General features: G+C 41.5%; 3 protein-coding genes across 3 annotated transcripts in view; 1 reads left to right on the top strand and 2 right to left on the bottom strand.

Annotated features, from left to right (window-relative positions):
* psmd1 (proteasome 26S subunit, non-ATPase 1) overlaps positions 1-13,104 on the bottom strand; it is a 31,271-nt gene extending 18,167 nt beyond the window's left edge. Inside the window, exons 1-16 of the mRNA XM_068604143.1 lie at positions 12,925-13,104; positions 12,212-12,255; positions 11,751-11,824; positions 11,138-11,307; positions 10,660-10,868; positions 10,183-10,326; positions 9,377-9,603; positions 8,920-8,983; positions 8,671-8,799; positions 8,462-8,550; positions 8,293-8,371; positions 8,034-8,207; positions 7,687-7,798; positions 7,183-7,379; positions 6,471-6,566; positions 5,847-5,911 (exon numbers count right to left, since the gene is read on the bottom strand). Of these exons, the coding sequence (XP_068460244.1) occupies positions 5,847-5,911; positions 6,471-6,566; positions 7,183-7,379; positions 7,687-7,798; positions 8,034-8,207; positions 8,293-8,371; positions 8,462-8,550; positions 8,671-8,799; positions 8,920-8,983; positions 9,377-9,603; positions 10,183-10,326; positions 10,660-10,868; positions 11,138-11,307; positions 11,751-11,824; positions 12,212-12,255; positions 12,925-12,940 (1,889 nt within the window). The 5' untranslated portion in view covers positions 12,941-13,104. The remainder of the gene's footprint in view (positions 1-5,846; positions 5,912-6,470; positions 6,567-7,182; positions 7,380-7,686; positions 7,799-8,033; positions 8,208-8,292; positions 8,372-8,461; positions 8,551-8,670; positions 8,800-8,919; positions 8,984-9,376; positions 9,604-10,182; positions 10,327-10,659; positions 10,869-11,137; positions 11,308-11,750; positions 11,825-12,211; positions 12,256-12,924) is intronic.
* On the top strand, positions 64-4,058 carry htr2b (5-hydroxytryptamine (serotonin) receptor 2B, G protein-coupled). Its single transcript, XM_068604148.1, has 3 exons — positions 64-319; positions 2,163-2,363; positions 3,100-4,058. Exons 1-3 carry the CDS (start codon positions 64-66, stop codon positions 4,056-4,058), a joined length of 1,416 nt encoding a protein of 471 aa, XP_068460249.1.
* Positions 13,105-13,750: 646 nt separating the features above from the next.
* LOC137804768 (uncharacterized protein C2orf72) lies at positions 13,751-16,421 on the bottom strand. The gene is made up of 3 exons (XM_068604146.1): positions 15,642-16,421; positions 14,847-14,951; positions 13,751-14,467 (listed from the first exon to the last, which is right to left on the bottom strand). Exons 1-3 carry the CDS (start codon positions 16,369-16,371, stop codon positions 14,370-14,372), a joined length of 933 nt encoding a protein of 310 aa, XP_068460247.1. The 5' UTR covers positions 16,372-16,421; the 3' UTR covers positions 13,751-14,369.
* Positions 16,422-19,512: the final 3,091 nt, after the last annotated feature.

The raw sequence follows: 19,512 nt of genomic DNA, 5'->3' as shown, positions 1-19,512 counted from the left end.
TCCAACACCAGAAGGATCAGAGCCCCGACACACACCCTGGCCTGCTGCTACCTCTGCAGCACCATGTCTCAAGCAGCTGCCCTGCAGGCCAACGGCTCTCAGCCTGGAGAAGAAGCCGGGGTTGAGCTGAGATGGGCGGCCCTGCTTATTGTCATGGTCATCGTCCCCACTATCGGAGGGAACATCCTGGTCATTCTTGCTGTGTCACTTGAAAGGAAGCTTCAGAACGCCACCAACTACTTCCTAATGTCGCTAGCTGTGGCTGATCTGTTGGTGGGACTCCTCGTGATGCCCATTGCTCTCGTCACTGTTCTCTACGGTAGGTTTAGCATGTCGTCTTTTGGAAAACACGTTTCATCTTTGAAAAAACAATGTACAGTATCAGAGCAATAAATACTTTTGACTTCCTGGAAAAACATCTCGTTGCTGGTCGACCTGAACAGTTTTACAACGTTCTAATGAAATGATGAATGGCATTATCCTTAAAGACCTAGAATACCCAGAAACCATTACTAGTAAAAGACAGCAATGATTTAAAGCGAGTGAAACAGTATGCGGGTGCGGGCACATAGCGCTTCAGACATTTTTCAGACAAAGAAAGTCCCAAATTTCATTGAAGAATTGTGTTTAACCTTTCTTAATCTAAATAATCTACAAAGGCAAACAGGCAAGCATACTTACGGGTAGCAAGGGAGGATGAAAATAGTTTGTGAGCAACACTAGATACAATCTTGACTATCGCTAAACAAATTATTCTCGATGAAATATAACAAGAGATAATGGAAAATAAACATGCTACTTCCTCTGGCAGTGCTCTGGCGGCCGCTGGAAAGCTTGGACTGCACTACTGGTCGATGGGATCATTACCCATAGAAATAAAAACTGTTTTATTTTAATTCCTGCGACAGTGCTGTGTAAATACAGCTGCAATGGAACCGATTTAGACTTCTATTCTCTACGCATTAACCGCGAAACACAGAGCCGTTGCAAAAGCTCCCCATTAATTCAACAGGAGGATAATGAGCCAGATCATAATTATGACACACACACACACACACACACACACACACACACACACACACACACACACACACACACACACACACACACACACACACACACACAGTCTTGTTTTGCATGAGAACTGGATGCGGCTCTGAAAGGCCTTCACACGTCTGGCTACAGGTGCTGCTTTCATGTCCTCATGCAGAGGCTCCATGAATAAGTGGGAGCAAGACACATACTAAAATAATAAATACATAAAACATGTAATAACGATGCAGATGAGATTTGTAAACCAGCAACAACTCAATGTCACACAAACACCACATTAAGATTAATTCCTGCGTACCGACCACATAACTGTGAAATGATCCAACATTAAAAGCAAATCCAAAAAATAAACGTTTCCTTTGCATGTTCTCAAAAACACAATGTAAATACACAGAAACCTGCTGGCCCATTATGCACAGCTAAACAAAGGCAATTCATTTAAGGTGTTTGAATTCAATTAAACAAATTAAAAATATGCCTCTTGTACAGCTACTTGGACCTTGTAAGTTACGCTGTATATTGAATTTGGCATGGGACTAAAATCTTTTGGTGCGTGCTTTGTGAAGTATTTATCAATGAATAAGCCTTCCAGATAAAACCTAATCAAAACGATGACTCAGAAATTCCAAGTGTGACTAGAAAATGGTGCAAGGAAAAGGAGACGGTGGCAAAACAAAAGAAAAGCATGCAAAGGAATATTTCCGACAATGCCAATGTGTGACAGGACCAATGCCAGACCAATTACCTGCCAATTTTATGCCTGGAAGAGAAAATAAACACTACTGTCGAGCATCGCCTCCGGAACATCTACATAAAGAGCTTTTAGCTCCAGAAACAGTCAGTGAACCCTCCTTTTTCCAGTAAAGTCATTCCACACAGAGATAAACAAACAATCTGTGCTACTTCTAATCTCTTGCCATTGTGGTACATCTCCAATAACCGGTATAAGCAGGACCAAATTACTTTTGGAATGAAACTACAGTGTACTTGTATGGTATAGAGGTATAGTAATTGTAGTGACACTACCACAGATAAGTGATATCCAAATAAAAAAATGACAGCCTATTTTCTAGCGTGATGAACTAATGTCCTTCTGTTGCTCTCTTCAGACTCTGACTGGCCTCTCCCGGAGCCCCTCTGCCCCATTTGGCTGTTCCTGGATGTGCTGTTTTCTACCGCGTCCATCATGCACCTATGCGCCATTTCACTGGATCGCTACATCGCCATCAAGAAGCCAATCCAACACAGCCAGTACAAATCCAGAGCCAAAGCCATGGTGAAGATCGCACTGGTGTGGCTCATATCCATTTGTAAGCAAAACAACTCAGATTTCCTTAACTTTCACAACTCGCCAGCAGTCTTTACTTTGATTTGTCACGTCTCCGGAGCAGCCACATTTCCTGACTTGATATAAATAACCAGCTAATCAAAGACAACAACTATTTGTCAGTTGCAATAAAAGGTAGATAGGAATAGTAAGTAATGCATTTCTCCTCAAAATGTCTTTTATGAGTGTTGAGGCTCATTGGTCAAGATCTGATGATGATGTCAACATCAAGGGAAGCATCTAAAACATAGCTACTGTCCATTGGGTGTAACACTAGAGTGTAAAAATGTGTCAGAATTCAGTCCACTAAGAGCTCTGTTTGGCTGATGGATTGGATTTAATCTTCACTTAATGACCAGAGCCAGAAGATCAGGTAGATTGAAGTGAGCAGCACTTCAACTCAGGGAAACTACTCTACTGTTGCTTGTATTAAGAAATAGCATGGTGAGCCACGGATGATTAGTTTACTTGGTTTTTAAAACAAAAAAGGAAATCTTTCAATCAGACCATGCCTGGTTATTCCAAAAACTGTCCTTTACTAAACATGGATATTTTGTTTATTTCTTCTACTAATCACCATCATCCTATTGATTTACCACAGTAGTGCTGTTACCAAACACTTCTGTAATTGGTGTTGAATAAAATAAAATTCATCAATATATTACAAAATATCGATTTGTCAATATTTGCAAATACCAACTGCTGTTGTCATTTTCCAGGTATTGCGATCCCGATACCGATTAAGGGGCTTAAGAACAGCCATCTTCCCAACAACATCACCTTCAACAGCAACCACACATGCATGCTGAAAACAGACACCTTCCAGGAGTTCATCATGTTTGGCTCCTTGGCGGCATTCTTCATTCCTCTGACCATCATGATGGTCATCTACCTACTGACTGTCCAGGTGCTGCGCAAAAAGGTTTATTTGCTCAGGTCAAAGGTGACTCAGCGCTTGAGCTCCCCGACAGTCTCCACAGTCTTTCAAAGAGAACAGACTGTGACTCCACTTCAAGCAGAGCAAGTTCACAATCTGGACAGCAGACTTCCCAGGATGCAAGAGCAAACATATGCAGACGCAACACACTCGCCGACACGGGACGAAATATCTTTTCGGAGAATGTCAACAATGGGCAAGAAGTCAATGCAGACTCTGAGCAATGAGCAGCGCGCCTCAAAGGTGCTGGGCATCGTCTTCCTCCTGTTTGTGGTCATGTGGTGCCCTTTTTTCATCACCAATATCACCTCTGTGCTATGCACCAGCTGTGACGTTCATGTAATAGCCCGCCTCATGGAGATCTTTGTTTGGGTGGGTTATCTGTCATCAGGCATCAACCCGTTGGTCTACACCCTCTTCAACCAAACTTTCAGGCGAGCGTTCACACGTTACATGACCTGTAATTACAAAAGCTCTGCTGGTCAAGGGCCAGGAAGGCACCCAAGGGCATCAAATGCAGATCGGACCCTCACTCGGATTTCATTTAGATCTTCCATGGCAGAAAACTCTAAACTGTTCATGAAGCGTGGAATGAAGAATGGCATTGGAGCAGTTAGCTACCAAAGTCCACCGAGTAGCCGGCAAGCAGCCGTACCGTCATCGAGCGGTGTGTTGCTGGACACAATGCGCCTGACTGAATACGAAGGCAGCAAGCAGGAAGAACATGTTAGCTGTGTGTAGAAATACCAGAGAAATCAATCCAATTAAAAAGAGGCACTTTAAATGGATCAGATTTGTGTTGTGACCTTTTTACCTTTTAAAGATGAAGGCTAGTCCCACAACTAGCATTCAATGCATGGTCCTGAATTTGTCGTTGCTCTCAATTTGATTGACAAATAGTTTAATGCCAGTGCTTACTGTACACGACACCACAGCTACATCCAGCCTATTGTCCGCTGATAATTTATATCAGGAGCATTTTTTTATTACAGCCTATTAAAGCAACATTTTCAATTATGATAATTTCGGAAACACACATTTCATGCAGAAGTCAAACTTCGCTGTTATATGTTAATAGCTGGTCAAAATATTTATCACTAGGCCTTTAACACAGGCCAAATACATAATGTGAATTCCCAAAGAAAGCAAGAAAGTTTGAGTTTTCAGACGTTATGAAACCTTGTGACGACCTGCAACAGGTCAACTAAAAGAGGAGAACACAGGAGTATCACGTCATCTAGAAAAGACCAAAAGTCCACAAAGCTCTGGCCACCAGACAACATTGTGAGGAATGAAGACATAATGATAGCCTGTACAGTCTTTGTGAATACAGACCATGCATTCCTCTCCTGATCCTTTCTAGACTATTTGAATTTGCTGTTGACCATCTCAGACCACATGCTTTATATGATGTTAAAACAAACGCAACGCTACCTTTCAAGTCTTTTCTTTAAAGACACATCAAATACATTGCACCCTTGAAATGATACTTTTTTATGTGCTGGACCTTTGACAAGCACTTTTGTAAGTGTATTGCAGACTGATGTTTTGAAATGTTAGAAGTTTTCCAAATAAAAGTCTGTATATACACTAAAGAACAAAAGCCAGATCAAATAGAAACCTCAATGTGTTTAACTTAATATTTGTCCGTCTTGCTGGTATGAAAGAAAACTGCACAAATCGTTTTGCTTTGACTGTCGAGATCTTCACTCTTATGCTTCTTTTCTTCTTAGATCAGCAAATAGTAAAGACTGGAATACCCGCATGTAAGAAACCTGTGTGACAGTGTACTATAAGTATTTTTGACAGCCCCTTTATGCTTAACAGCAGCTGTTTGTAGCCAGAATACAGAAGACATCCAAATACATGGCTTAATCAGCCTAAAAGAAGCTGAGTAAACAACATATACAACAATATTTGCTTAATGTGGCAAGAAATATGGAAATATGCTTGGTTTAAGAGCTTGGGGAGCTTTTGTGTGCTGGTGTTCACGTTGAGGGATTCTTCCTGAGCATTAGGAAGTGAGAGAAGGTGGCCAACTGAATTGTTCTGGTTCAGAAGTCTTTCTAAACACAGTGACTATTTACACAAAGATTATCTAGCGGCCAATTGATCAAGCAGAATATCACATAGCCTTTTTTGGGCTTAAAATGTACACCCTGATATTTGTTTACTGGCTTGGTGCTGTTTAACACTGCTCTGGTTTCTGAGTGATGAATCATTATAAATAGACTGAACAGAATGAGTGACAGTGAATCCAGCTTCCTCTGACACAGGAATACCTCCCATGAATACTCGATCACCCCAGAGATGGTGTTAAAAACATACATAATAATACATCTCGTCAGCAGTAACAAGAATAATGCAAAAAAAACAAAAGCTTAATTTTTTAAACAAGGGGCTCATAATAGTTCCCAAAAAGCAGCACCATGACTCCAAATAGCAAAAGGTCCCAATGCTACTGCAGTGAGAAAGGCCTCTGGTGCACGTGAGGAAAGGAGTGTTGAAGTACTTAAGCCTCATCCTTACCTGAACAAGATGAAGCCAATGGACTCGACCGCAGCTCTTCTGACATCATCATTAACGTCACTCACCTTAATTAAGAGAAGGAAAGAAATCAAATAACCAAAGATGACACTGAGACTCCTGTAATTAACTATCTGGCTTTAATGATGTCGCTCCCTTTTAGTTTACAGGGTGAGGAATATGCTCCTCTATTACCCCGTCTAATAATTTCAGCTTGTACAAGGTGCCACCTACAGGACAACACGTTGATTACACACCTGAAGTATGTTGCCTTAGCACTGAAAGCGCAATGATATACATAAATAAATTCCCTTTAATGTCCTAACCCTATGTTTTGTACGTGTTGCATTGTTAATCAGTGAACTTAGGCACAAAGAGAAAACCCCTGATGCGCTACGTTAAAGCTGAATCACATGGTTTCCACATGGAGAGGAAATTTCCCTCCCAGTAGAACCTAGAATGGATTATTTAAACAATTAGAAAAACATTTTAAACTAATTTGAGTTAAGATGCAAGCCACACTTGTGCAGCCCCAGCTTCTGGCATCGCTTCACAGTCAAAATGATAAACCTGTCTTCTCCTATGTGAAATAATTTGTTGTTAAGAGGGCCAAACAGAAACACTTACAGCGACATGAAGCAGGCGTCGGATGGCCTTGTTGTTACCGGAACCGCAGTAGGCCATGCCCACTGTGTACATACCAGAGCGCCGCAGGATGGGGTCCTAGCACACACAGTGAGGGAAAGCAGAGCTTTGAGACTTTGTGGATGAGTCTCAACTATGATCAACAAAGTTTGAGCCATTACGCAAATCTAAGCTCATAGAGAAGGATTCTTGGCTCGCAGTCAAGAGGAAGAACCTCACGTGTGACTTGAAATACACACATACGGGTTGTAGAATAACATACAGGACTCATACATCTAACATCGGAACTAAACATTGCTTCAGAAGGTTTTATGAAGAGCAATGACCTCGTAACATAGTTTTATTCTATACATTCCACACATCCTTCAAGCCTGTATCAATCCCAATGTAACGTGTCACTAAATGCATAAACTGCATCAAAAATAAAGCACCGCGATCTTTATTGTTGGAAAATAAAACTCTGATTTCATTGTGTATGTGTCTTTGTTGATCCTGTTTACAGTCCAAATTCAAAAAGATAATGTACTACTGTCTCTGTTGTGTTTGTCGTACGTTTGTTGCGTTATAACATAAGATTGTCCTTTATTTAAAGGAATGGGCTACAACTGAATGTCGTTGAGCGTCCCTGTGTTGCATAATGACAATAAACTATCCTTGATCTATGACATGGTTTCTGGGGGCTTTTCAGGTTTACCTTGTCTCTACAGAGGCTTTCAATGAGGGTATCGGCCTCCTCCATGCGGCCGTACATGACCATAGCAATTCCCACAGCCAGACCACGCAAGATCTTCTCGTGCTGCGTCTCCTGAGCGTAGCCCACCATGTCCTCGATGGCCTGGGCCGACTTGGAGCCCAGCATGACCAGACCCAGGGCCAGGCCTGCAGCTTCACCTGAGGGGTTACACCATGATTTCAGCATGGTTCGTTTTGTTTTCCTTTAGTTAAATCAACAGATGTTGTCTAGCATTCAGAGATAAATCATATTTAACAGTGCTGCATATCAGACACATTTGTTCCATTAATATTTATACCATAGTACCATGCATTTCTATATTTGTATAGGCAAACCCAAATCATAAGGCTGATGATTTTTGTCTTTTTGGTTGAAAGGATTATGTTTAGTAAGCAGAGTGGTGAGGACCAAAAACTGGTTTGCCAGCCTGCATTTCAGCATCTATGTTGTACGACGCACACATACCAGTAACAGCATCATCCTGGTACAGGTTGGACTTGAGAAGGTCGTAAACGTCCTGTCTGGCTGTTCCCAACGCAGCCAAGCCGAGACCAAGGGCGCCACCGTGACGGACAATCTGTGAAACACCAGCAGAACGCAGACAATCAACCACCTGAAACAGAGACTTTAAGGGCTCGGCTACAAACTTCTAGCTGAGGCTTTTGGACTATAAAGCATTATACTTTTCAGAAAAAAAGTTTGAACTTGGTTTAAAAAATAAAACACGTTTCCCTTCTTTCAGCAATAATTTTGTTCATTCTAGTATATGATTGAAAAAGAACCAGCATTCAAAGTAAATGTAGGAAACTAACATCATTGCTGGCATTCTTGAGCTGATTGAGCAGGTAGTCGATGATGTCTCCACCGTGGTTGGCATGAATGAGTCCCAGAGCATACAAGCCTCCTCCCTCCTGGTAAGCCGAGCCAGGGGAGGTGTCTTTGGGCAAGTAGGTGGCCATTAACTGCAGAGCCTCCTTCTCATGGCCCTGACAAACACAGCATGTTATGTTCCAGTGGAAATCTTTTTCTTTAAATAATCAGGTGCAAGTTATCAAAGTAACATCATTTTACCTTGTGGATGACACCCAGACTTGCTGTTGCTGTGAACTTTGCCCAGTTGGTGGCTCTTGCAAGCCATTCCAAGTTTTCTCTATACGATCAAACAAAATCATTTGTCAAATCTCACTTTGAGGACGCATGCAATCCATTAAACATGTTTCAGTTCTGTAGGCACAATTACCTGAGGAACTGGTCACTTGTGGTTCCCGTATGCATGAAAGAGTTGGCTATTACTGTGGCTGTGTGACACACCGAATTTCGAACCGCATCCTGGAGTGATGGAGAAAAAATAAATAAAAACTCAGGAAGAAGCAGTAGATTGTTGGACAATAAACAACATGCCAATAATTTGTGTTCTCAGAATTATTATCTTGTTGCTAACCACATTACCTTTGTGTTTTTGAGGATCATTAGATCTGTGTTGTTATTTCGGATTAGGAACTGCAAGTGCAGCTCGATGGCCATCTCCCCGCTGAGGATCTTGATCATCTTGGCATTCTGGTCTTTGGGCTCATCTTTCTACAATAACACAGAGAAGCAATATGATGAGAAGTCAACCAAAGCAAAGTTGCTCTAATTAGAGAGAAGAATTACTAGAAACTGGTAAGAAAAAAGTACAAAACCATCCACAGAGCGTACCGTTTCTACTACTGGTTTTCCAGCAGGGGAGCTGCCCGCCTTTTCATCCGTCTCCATTGCATCACTGGGACACACAAAATAAACATAAAAGGTTGATCATAAGTAACCAATTTAAATCAAATAAGCCGGTGGAGAGTTTGATTCAAATCAATCAAACTCTTTTCAGCATGTATAAAGCAATAATATAAAACAGATACACACCAACGAACAAAGCTCGTAGGGCATCTAAATATTGTGACTGAACTTGTGTACTGAACCTTCCTTATGGGAAGTCGTGTCTACTCAGTGCCCTGGGACTTGCAGACGGAGACGATTCGTTTCCTGCTTATGAATGTTATGGTTTTGGTTACTTCCCCACAGCTCGTAGCCTCAAGGGAAGCCTAAACTGGTTTTCTAAAACTTGAATCAAAATGTCCCTGTGCTTCAGCCCAAGCATTTGTGTGTTTTCCCTGCCCACCTGTCTTTGTCTGGTGTGGGCACCGTGCCCGTGTTAGTAGAGCCAGGGACTGAAGGGATCGGTGTTCCAACAGTGTGCAGGTTCTGGATGACGGAGGAGAGGAACTGCTGGCTGGCGCTCTCATACAGGTCAAAGCAGATCTGATAGGCCATCAGCAGGTTGTCCTCCTTCACCAGCTTCTCCAGGATGTCACTCACAGCCTGTGGGTCATCCAGGAATATCAGGCACTAGAGAGGGGGGAGAACAGGCGATTAGAAGAGGATTTTTAGGTTCAGACTCCCTTTTGGAAAATCCGCTTCTGTGAAAGTAGATAAATGCATTTAATCAGTATAAAATATTGCTTCTAATTGGAGCACATCAATAGCTGGAGGTATGAGCCGGCGCTAATGCTGCTAAGCGAAGACATAAAATGTTATCTTCACGAAGCTCATGCCAAGCTGCACTGAGTTGCCGACTTATTAGGAATTATTCCAGGACTGTTTTAGTATACTGCTTATTAGTTTTAGCTACATTATTTTAAAAGTAAAAAGCTTAAAAGAACCGGTTTAGGTTACCAAAAAGAAAACAATGTTACAAAGGAAAAAAAGAAAACAGTGTTCTCGAAGTATCTTTACAAATCAGGTTTTGTATTAGAATGTGTATTATTATATATTGTTGAAGTCAATCACAAATCCTACACTAAATAGTAATTGGTAACTATAGTGACTAATGGTGTAATAATAACGAGAGAAAAAAGATTGACCAGAAACTGAAGGTTTGGTCAGGAAAATTATGAGCAACGTGCATTTGAGGATCCGATTATTTACCTGACAGACGTTGATGAAATCAGGCTTCTCCAGGTTCATGTACAGCTTGACCAGAACCCGCAGAACCTCGTTGCGGAACTTCTTGTTCTGCATGAGGGACATGCAGACCTTCAGGCTGTAGGCAAGGAGCCCGCTCACATCACTCTGCATGACAAGAGAAGCAACATAACAATTATCAACATGTTTAATGAAAAGAAATAATTCTGAACAATCAACATCAGTGATCTAAATCAGGACTTTTGTGGGAAAAGTATGCCTGTAAAGTCCTGTACTGGGAAATTAGTCAATGTCGCAATGAAACACATTTACTGTCTTTGAATAAAGTGATTTTTATAATCTCTTTGAAAGTTTTGGCATTATAATGCAAAGTCTGCTGGACTCCTGGACAAGACATAGGACTATCCTGGTAAGCCTTTAAGCTACCATTAGGTATTCCAAACAACCCCAAATAGGCTGTGAATGACAGCAGACACTTACTGATTCTAAGATGGTCTTCTCGAACATGTCAAGTCGCCTGGTCTCCAGGGCGATGCCAATGGCCTGCTTGTACTTGTGATCATCTAGGCAACGCAGGAACATTTTGTTGACAATGCCCTCAAGGCGGGGGTCAATGCTTTTCTTCTCCTCGTCTTCTGGCAGCTCTGCATTCTCCACTCGCAGCTTGGTGTAGTGGTCGATGCATTTGGCTAGCAGCAAACACAAAAGAGGGGCTCCATTTTACTCCCAAATACAATGATGCGAGTAAAGTCCAAATATTATTCCATGTGTCAATCATTGGCTTTTCCTAGCAGAAACTTTGGAAGTTGGAGGTAAGCAATATGATTTTTCCCTTTATGTTATTCACCTCACACTGCCGAAAGCATGAGGGTCACAGCAGTAACCAAACAGGAATGTCACATGATCACGAAAGAGGCAGGCAAGTCAGGTAGATGATCACATGTTTTTGTTTACTCACCAATAATGGTTTCCACATATTCTGAATCATCTGTGACATTGAAGAGATCTCCAGCACCGAGAGCATAGTTCAGAGACTCCTCAAAGGCTCCGAGGTGGTAAAAAACCTTAGAGGCCACCAGGGCAGCAAACGCTCGGCTCCGAAATGTCTCATCCTCATACAGGACCTCGCTGTGAGTAGACAACAGATCGTTACATAAGGCTGGAAATCTTGACCAAAAAGATACCTTTTTGTATAATGAAAATTTAATGAAATCACTTCTGTCACTTACATTTTAATTCATAAATGTCAATTATTACTTCTAAATAATATTTATTCGTCCTACAGAGCAGTTTTTGACTAGCAAACCAAATCAAGAAGGATACTCCTTTACCATTGGCCCTGAAGGAATATTTAGTATGCTACTTGTGATTACGAGGCACATTGCAGCCTGTGCTGCTACCTTTCGTCACCTAGTATGTCAAGATAGATTTGTAAATATTTCCCCTAACTGCAGACTTTCTTTAAAATGAATTAAGAATAAAACTAGAAGTTGAAGTTGTTGCTGCCTGATGTAACATTCTTATGTCAAATCGGGTTACAGTGTCCATTGCTCATCAATAGTAATACTTACATTTTATCTACAGATCCTGAAATCTCAGCCCAGAAGTCATTCACAATGTCATCTAGCTTCTGCAGAGCAAACTCCTGCAAGGGAAACAGAAATGCTGCTAAATAATATGTTTCCCTTGGCAAATCATGCATTGGAAGTCAAACCAATTAATGCACATAGAAGACAGACAGGTCAATAAAACCCTTTCTTAGCCATAAAGTGGTATGTGCCTCCTTTACCAAACCCTCCAAACATCTGAAGAAATTTCCAGGAGCCAGTCTTTAAATTTGACATACAGTATATTAATACAATAAAATTAGATTGAGAGCTTTATTAATGTCTCTTTGTGAAAACTTCCATGAAAAGTAATTCTCCTCAAAGTGTGCTTTTACAAATAAGAAATCACATGTAATCTCTTCACATGATACGATCTGACATCATCTCTGTATGGGAGGTTGCAGTCTTCTCAAACCTGATCTCACCTTGAGCTGTGGCTCCTCCTCATCAAGGAGGGAAATAATTCCAGCTGAAAAAAAGAGAGAAACAAAATCTATTAGCGGTTTCTTGATTCTTAGCTTTCATGCAAAGTAACTTCCTTCATTTTCGTCCAAATACGGACTTTAAATGTCACATGTTTTTACAAAACAAGCCACATTGCAATCTCATAAATATACGTACATGTACATTTAGATTAGTTAAAATATTGTAGCTTAGCTAACAAGCAGAAAGCACAGGGTCAATCCTGAAATCCGAACCGGTTTTACCAGACGACACTGACAGAAGGACAAACGACAACAAAGTATATAAGCTAATAATGTAGCACGCGTTTCTTGAGAATTACTCTCAAGATGAGAAAAACGTTCCTGTATATAAAAACATAAATGCCTTATCGTCAAAGCTGAAGAGCTAAGATCCTGTACAGTGCAACGGTCACGATGACTTGACTGTTAGCATCAACGTTACGATAATTCATTGCGGATTATTGTCTTTAAAACAGCCTGCCCGTAACAAAACCACCGCATAGATTTACCAAAGTCACATTTCAAGGTGATATTCCATCCTGGCGGTGGAGTTAAAAGCTATAGCCGGTTAACAACTAGCGGATAACTGCTACATTAGCCGTGTGACTCAGCTAAATCAATGGCAGCGAGCTAACGCTGCGGCTAGCAAAATACAAGCAGTTTCTACGACTCACCGGCAGATGTTATCATGATTGGCTCTTTATTCCCTCCTCAGCCCCACGATCCTGGTTCAACGGTGGAATACCGTGCGATTTTCTGCTGGAAAATGAAACGAGAAGATTTGCCGTTTCTGAAAATTCACAACAGTGGGGAACAATCGCAGACTCTGCTATCTCTTTTTGTCCAATGCCGCAAGTCCCCTTCCAGAGGACCCCCACGTTGGCTGGCCTCTTTTACGCCTGATCAAAACTCAGACATAACATATTATCCATTCTATCCTTCATAGTCTGATTAACACATACTAACTCAAGAACACAGAATACTATCGTACAATTGTCCATAGCACTTCAAAAACAATTATGGAGATGTGGTAATTTAAAATATTCGATTTATGTACCGGCTTTTTCAAAGCTGGTCTATCAGACTCTTTGGTACGAAAGGTTACGGGATGACTGTCAGGATGGGAACTGTAATGAATGTGAAGTGATGGAGACAGCACTGCATGCCGTCTTCAGAAGACAGGCATATGTTGTTCGGGTAAGTGGCCAAGTTGGGAGTGGAGACATTGAGCTATATGCGACTAGTCTTCCATACAATCAATATAGTTCAATCATGGTCTCATGAATCCACGCTCTCTTTATATGTGGATTCATGCCTTGCTCCATGATATGGTTACAGAAAGCGAAGATAAAACGTGGCTGTCAAGTCAGGGATAACTAAATATGAGTTTTAATCCAAATCTCCACTTTCAGTTTCTGAAAGAATTGACGGTGAATGTCCAAATAAAGAGCTGCACACTCACAAAATGTTATGTGTTTATTTACAAATTAATAGCCTACATAAATACATAATGAGAAAAATGTAAGCCATTTCTATTGCAGATAATGCTCTTATCATTAGCACTCATCTAAGGCACATAATTCTAATAAATTACCAAGAAAAAGGTTCACAGTACTTGATCATGGCTGGATTGACCTTCTGGGGCATGGTCCCTGATGATGAAGCAGGACCTCACATAAGACCTTTATTATGACCGTTGATGTTGTGCTTTGGTGATGTATATTTCAAATGACAGCCAATAAGCCTTTTGAACCCACTGGAGGTCTAGGGACCAGTTGGCAACCCAGCCCTCTACTGCATCATGTTAATGGAGTTGGTCTATTTTTGCCTTACGCTTTTGCTTCAAACTAGCCATACTGTGGTTTAAACATGTACTAAAATAAAAAAACTAATCTCTCCATAGGCCTCAAACGTGGTGTTAAATCATGTGGTACAGTTCATAGGACTTTTTAACAGTTACTTGAATCAACCCAAACATACACAGTAAATACATTTTACCATTGAATCATGATAGCTCAGCAGGGGATAATGAACACTATGAAGACACCCTGTAACGTGTAGTAAGGCTCGTTAGCACCACGAGGCTAACCACTTCTAAGTCAGAGCAGGATTGCTGCCATCAGCTGTCTCTTCCAGCTGACTCTCCATTCACATGCGGTCCAGCAGACAAAGAACTCATTTTCAAAGGGATGCCTTCCTCTCTACTTCCAGTGTCACCTGAAAAAAAAAAAAACACATTGTAACTTACTCTCAATTAAATAAGAGCCAAAATATTTATTGAATAAAAATTAAAAAAAGGTTAGACACTGTTTTACTGAAATGAAAAGCATGTTTGTTTCCTTGATCTTTGCTACATTAAATCTGATCCGAAGACAAGCCCATGAAGAGTCTATGTGGCAATGCCTTCGTCTAACTGTTGGCCATGGATAAACTGGCTACCTGCAGCCTTCTGCCCATGGAGTGCACTTTGGGTTAGGCTCCACTCCGCTGCGTCCCTGAACTAATGTGGTGGATGAAATGGATGAAGAAAAGATGAGCTGAAACAATGATGTGGAAAAGGCCTCAGTTCAACTGAACTTTGGAACCATACTGCTACCTCGTTGCCTGCCGGTTGAAGAGTTGCTGGCTTGGCCTCTTCTCTGAGCCCTGAACAAACATTGGAATGGCCAGAAAAGCTGGTTCCCTCTATCCCCGGTATTATCTGAAAGGCAATAATGAGCGTTTAACAATTTGGCAGCTTATCTAAGGGCTTGATTGTTTCATGAATGCTTCTTTTGTTCTCGGGCCTTTGCAGCCATGCCTGGGAAGAAACATGTGAAGCTTGTGGATTGACCTACATGGAGTTTAACACAAATAGTGTTCGCTAACTATTCTCACAACTTACACTGCAGCGCTCAATACTGAGCTTACAATCATTTCATCACAAGTAAATGTGTATCAATATAATACCTAATATATCCCTTCAGTCACTTGTCTGGTTTTTATGTTTATTCTAAATGAATCAGTAATAATTATGTAAATTGTTGTAGGCTTGTGTCATATCTGTACATTAAGACTCCCTTTAATGTGTTTTTAAAAGCGTCAGAATCTGTAGTTCTGCAGCTTCTAACTTTGGAAATCCAATATTTCTGTGCATCATCAAATCTGCTCTGGTTAAACACTCCACGGTTCAAACTCCACGTTGACAAATCCACCAGCTGACCTGCGCTTGAGCAAACGAGAACACAAGATATATATATATATATATATATATATATATATATATATATATATATATATATATATATATATATATATATATATATATATATATATATATATATATAGCTAGCCTGCAGTGGATAAATACGTGTGAAACGTCAAAGAACGCGGGAGATGGACGTGATGACACCTGCGGTTAGAGAAGAGTTTATCACTCTGCAGGCGTGTTTCTTGATGCTGAGCGTGTTGGCTTCTGTCTGCGGGATGAAGGTTCCGACCCATATCGTGTCCGGGCCCTGTTTGGAGAACACTGAGCGGATCAGGCGCTCCAGGAGTTGCGCACACTGACGCGTCTCTGCGCTCTCCTGTCTCGTGCGTATTAATCCAATCAGAGCTGGTCGGGCGATCCGTGCACGTTTCGTGCGTGCCTTTACGTCCTTCAGTGTCTCTTTTAAGGACAATTCGTTGGCTGCTTTGCTGAGGAAAGTCTGTCTGAAGAGGAATATGATGATAGGAGAGTCTATGGTTCGCTTCAGGCTGGATATCGCCCTCCTTGTTGCTGTTTTCTTGGCGTTGCCGTTGCGGGTTGGTTGCCTCTCCTCGTCCCCGTCCTCTTCCACCGGATATGCTCTTAAATCTAAATCCCTGGGCGTCTCCATTAGAGGTATTTCATTGCTTGGAACACTCCCCGCCTCGGCGTGGCTGCTGGCCGCAGGGCTTTGCGGCAGTCCGCTGCTGGTCGCCGGGCTGCGGCTGTCAAACATTTCCCGGATGAACTCCTGCAATATTCCGGCGTCATCCCCGTCCACCTCTTTACTTGTACAGGCGTCGCTCACCAAATAAATCCGATCTTTCCCTCCGATTAAAGCTACAATCTTCTGAAACTCGCTCTCCTCGTCGGCCAGCGTGAAGGTTGCCATCCTTCCGCCAATTTATTTACGAGCCACCCGGTTGGAAAACCTCCTCACGGCGTCCAGGAGGGCTTGAAGGGAGGCGGGCCTAAAGACTGAGCGTCGACGTCTATTGGCTGGTCCATTCGGTGGGCGGGGCCAACTGCCGTGACCGTGTACAACGTGTAGCGTTTCACAATAAACTAAATATAACACTTGGTTTGAAAACATGTTTCAACTCAATGCATAACGGAGATTAAGGGGTTTATTTTTCAATTATACAAGTTTTAGTAATCACTTCTATCATTTTTACAAGTGAGAGAGAGAAAAAGTCCAAATTAGAAACTTTAAGGGTCTGCAGCTTCTGACTAAACTACAAACATTTTAAATAGAACAACATCATATATATATATATATATATATATATATATATATATATATATATATATATATATATATATATATATATATATATATATATAAAAGAGTCGTTTAAATAAATATTCTTTTAGAAATGATCTTTGTGGGTTTCTGGATGATGAAATCAGGGAGCGGAGGTCACTCTCTTTATTCCCACTGTCCTCATTGAGAAGAGTCCGGCCTTCCCCCCAACGATGAAGAGTCCTGGCTTCACTCAGACGAAGAAACAAAGAGAGGAAGTCAGAAGCACAAAGTCAGAAGCACAAAGTCTGAAGCACAAAGTCAGAAGCATAAAGTCTGAAGCACCAACTTCAAGTTGCACTTAGCAGTCAACTTTCATTTCTTTGTAAGTTAAAAAATGCCTTTCGCCCTTAAAGCCCATCAGCTGCTGAGCTCTGGACTCTAATCCTTTAATCCACACATCTTTACATGAAATGTGCTGTTAGTCTGATTTGCCACTGAGTTCATGAAGTCACTCTAACATGAAATAACCTCAGCGACTCCGTGTGCGATTCATTTATTGTTTCCTGTTGAATAAATGAAATAAGCATAACGTCACAGCCAGCAGAGGTTCGGCCTTCGGACTGCTGAACTTTGACCAGCTGCTGTTGTGTTTGTGGTTTGCTTTTCTTCCAACACGTCGTCATCCTGCAGGTTACTGTTCCACTGCTGAACACTGGAGATATTCTTTTTAATATTTAATGATGATAACGTAGCTGATAGAATCTAATCCCTCCAAACGTCTTGCAGCACGTGTTCTTTACAAGGAAAGCTGTCAGCTCTCTCTGAATAAAACTGTTTACATTTGAACATTTGAAAGAACGCGCTTCTTTCGCGCTTCTTTGTATTTGCATTCAAATCTGCGACGTTGCATAAGAGACTGACCTGCTTGTTGAGGTGAAAGAGGATCTGAGGCTCCAGAAGCTCACGAGGACCAGAGAGAGAGACACGGAGGACGAGGCGAACTGAAAGAGAAGTGATCAATATGGTGATAATATCAAATCAAGCTTCGGCTGCATCGATTGAAACGTTATCAGCGTGCATGAGCCCAAAAAATGACACAAACCACAGTTTTTAGCGTTTATGTTAATCTGGATGTATTGAACTGGTATGTTGGATTTTGGTCATCAATCAAAAATCTGATTAATTTCTTAATATTTGACTGGTCAGACCTCACAGCGACATGACGCCTTTCTGATGAGGATACATCACAAGCAGAAGAGTGAACACTTGAGATCAATTCAGTGGAGAAGACCTCTCGTGACCAGAGATGGAGGAAGTGTGCGCTTAAAGCTGGACTCCTGCTTCCTCTTGTCTTCTTTTCTCTTTGTGGCTTCAGTTCTCTTTAAGTGGCCTGTTCAACAACATTATCTCTATCTGACTGGTTTAATACAGCACTTTCACACCCACACAGGAAATATAACCTTATAAGAAACAGTAAAATACTTTCAGTAGTTTTGGCTTTTTAAAAAAAGAAGCACACAATCTGAAATTCATTCCTTTGCTGCCATCTTGTGGTTGTAAAAGGCGACTGCTGCGACCGTCCCAGCAGCTCGTGCAGCTGCAGCGTTACGACCTTTAGAGCTTTGGATTCAGAGAGTTTCACAAACACAATCTGTTAATTAAACTCCTCTATCGCTGATATGACGGATACCTTCTCACTAAACCTCCACATTACAGGATAGAGACAAGCTTTTTAAATGAGACGTCTTGGCTCTCTGCCACCGGAGGGGAACAAACAACATGACATGTTTGCTCAAAGCGCTCCGACAGGTCAACCTGCCTTCAGTTGACAGACCGTTCTGTTTATGTCATCATGCTGACTCGACAGAGGAGTTCGTAAAGGAACCTGTGAGTTTCTCATCCGACAGCAGCTCTCTGAGAGAAGGAAGATGAGACGCAGTCAAGAGCTTCGAGGGCCAAACCGAGTCGTCTGAGTCGCTGCTGCTTCTGGTGACGACGTGTTCGGCCACGTTGTCGTCATGCCGCCCCTCAGACGAGCTGGAGGCGGATCCTCTCTCCCCCTGAGAGGCTGAGACAAGATGTTCAAGGTCAAACCAACAGAAGCCATCAGCATCTCTGATCCTGTGACTGTGTTCAATGTTCATTAAAAACATCAGGGATTTGAAATGACACACTTCTGATGAGAAGAAAGCAACACACTGATGAGAAGCATAGCGCAGGTACTCACAGTACACAGTTCATTGCAGTTCAATACTTTCAGTCCCATAAAAGGATCTTTTCACACTTTTCTATAACCTGTTAATGTAGAACTGCTGTTAATGTGTTAACTGTTGTACTCATTTCTGCTAAACACAACTTGTCTGGTTTGACATACACAAACTGTGTGTGTATTCATTACAAATGGCTCGTTGTCTTTAACTCTTCAGGGTCATTGTCGCACTTTTAGAAACTGTTCCTTACTTTATTGTCAAATATGGTCAACAATGCCAACTACAACTACAACAAACTACATGTAACTACAACAATACTTGTACTTTTGTGTTTTCATAGAAAGTCCGTGTGACACACAACCCTGTCAAACCGGACAAACAAGTTTTACATTGTTTTGTAATTCATTTGATCGTTTAAATATCTTACCAACGAATATGACTCCAAGAAGCAAAAAGTATAAACCAGCAGCGACGGTCCTTCTGAAGCGCAGAGCCGTCCTGACCCTCATGATGAGGAAAACACAACTTTACAAAAGGACAAGACTGTTTGTTCTGACCCGATTCAACCAACACACAG

The sequence above is a fragment of the Clinocottus analis genome, unplaced genomic scaffold, assembly GCF_023055335.1.
Source record: "Clinocottus analis isolate CAN_PGR_092001 unplaced genomic scaffold, fCliAna1.0.p SCAF_62, whole genome shotgun sequence".
NCBI classification, from domain to species: Eukaryota; Metazoa; Chordata; class Actinopteri; order Perciformes; family Cottidae; genus Clinocottus; species Clinocottus analis.
Note: the sequence above shows the minus strand (reverse complement) of the source record. Positions and strands in the feature narration are given on the sequence as shown.

What these genes read in the sequence shown, in the direction of transcription:
- htr2b (XM_068604148.1), top strand. Translation starts at nt 64, where the DNA reads ATGTCTCAAGCAGCTGCCCTGCAGGCCAACGGCTCTCAGCCTGGAGAA. An exon ending in TCTCGTCACTGTTCTCTACG is followed by an intron (nt 320 to 2,162) that starts GTAGGTTTAGCA and finishes TGCTCTCTTCAG; the next exon opens with ACTCTGACTGGCCTCTCCCG. An exon ending in GGTGTGGCTCATATCCATTT is followed by an intron (nt 2,364 to 3,099) that starts GTAAGCAAAACA and finishes GTCATTTTCCAG; the next exon opens with GTATTGCGATCCCGATACCG.
- LOC137804768 (XM_068604146.1), bottom strand. Translation starts at nt 16,371, where the DNA reads ATGGCAACCTTCACGCTGGCCGACGAGGAGAGCGAGTTTCAGAAGATT. An exon ending in AAACTCTTCTCTAACCGCAG is followed by an intron (nt 14,952 to 15,641) that starts GTGTCATCACGT and finishes ATTGCCTTTCAG; the next exon opens with ATAATACCGGGGATAGAGGG. An exon ending in TTCAACCGGCAGGCAACGAG is followed by an intron (nt 14,468 to 14,846) that starts GTAGCAGTATGG and finishes TTTTTTTTTCAG; the next exon opens with GTGACACTGGAAGTAGAGAG.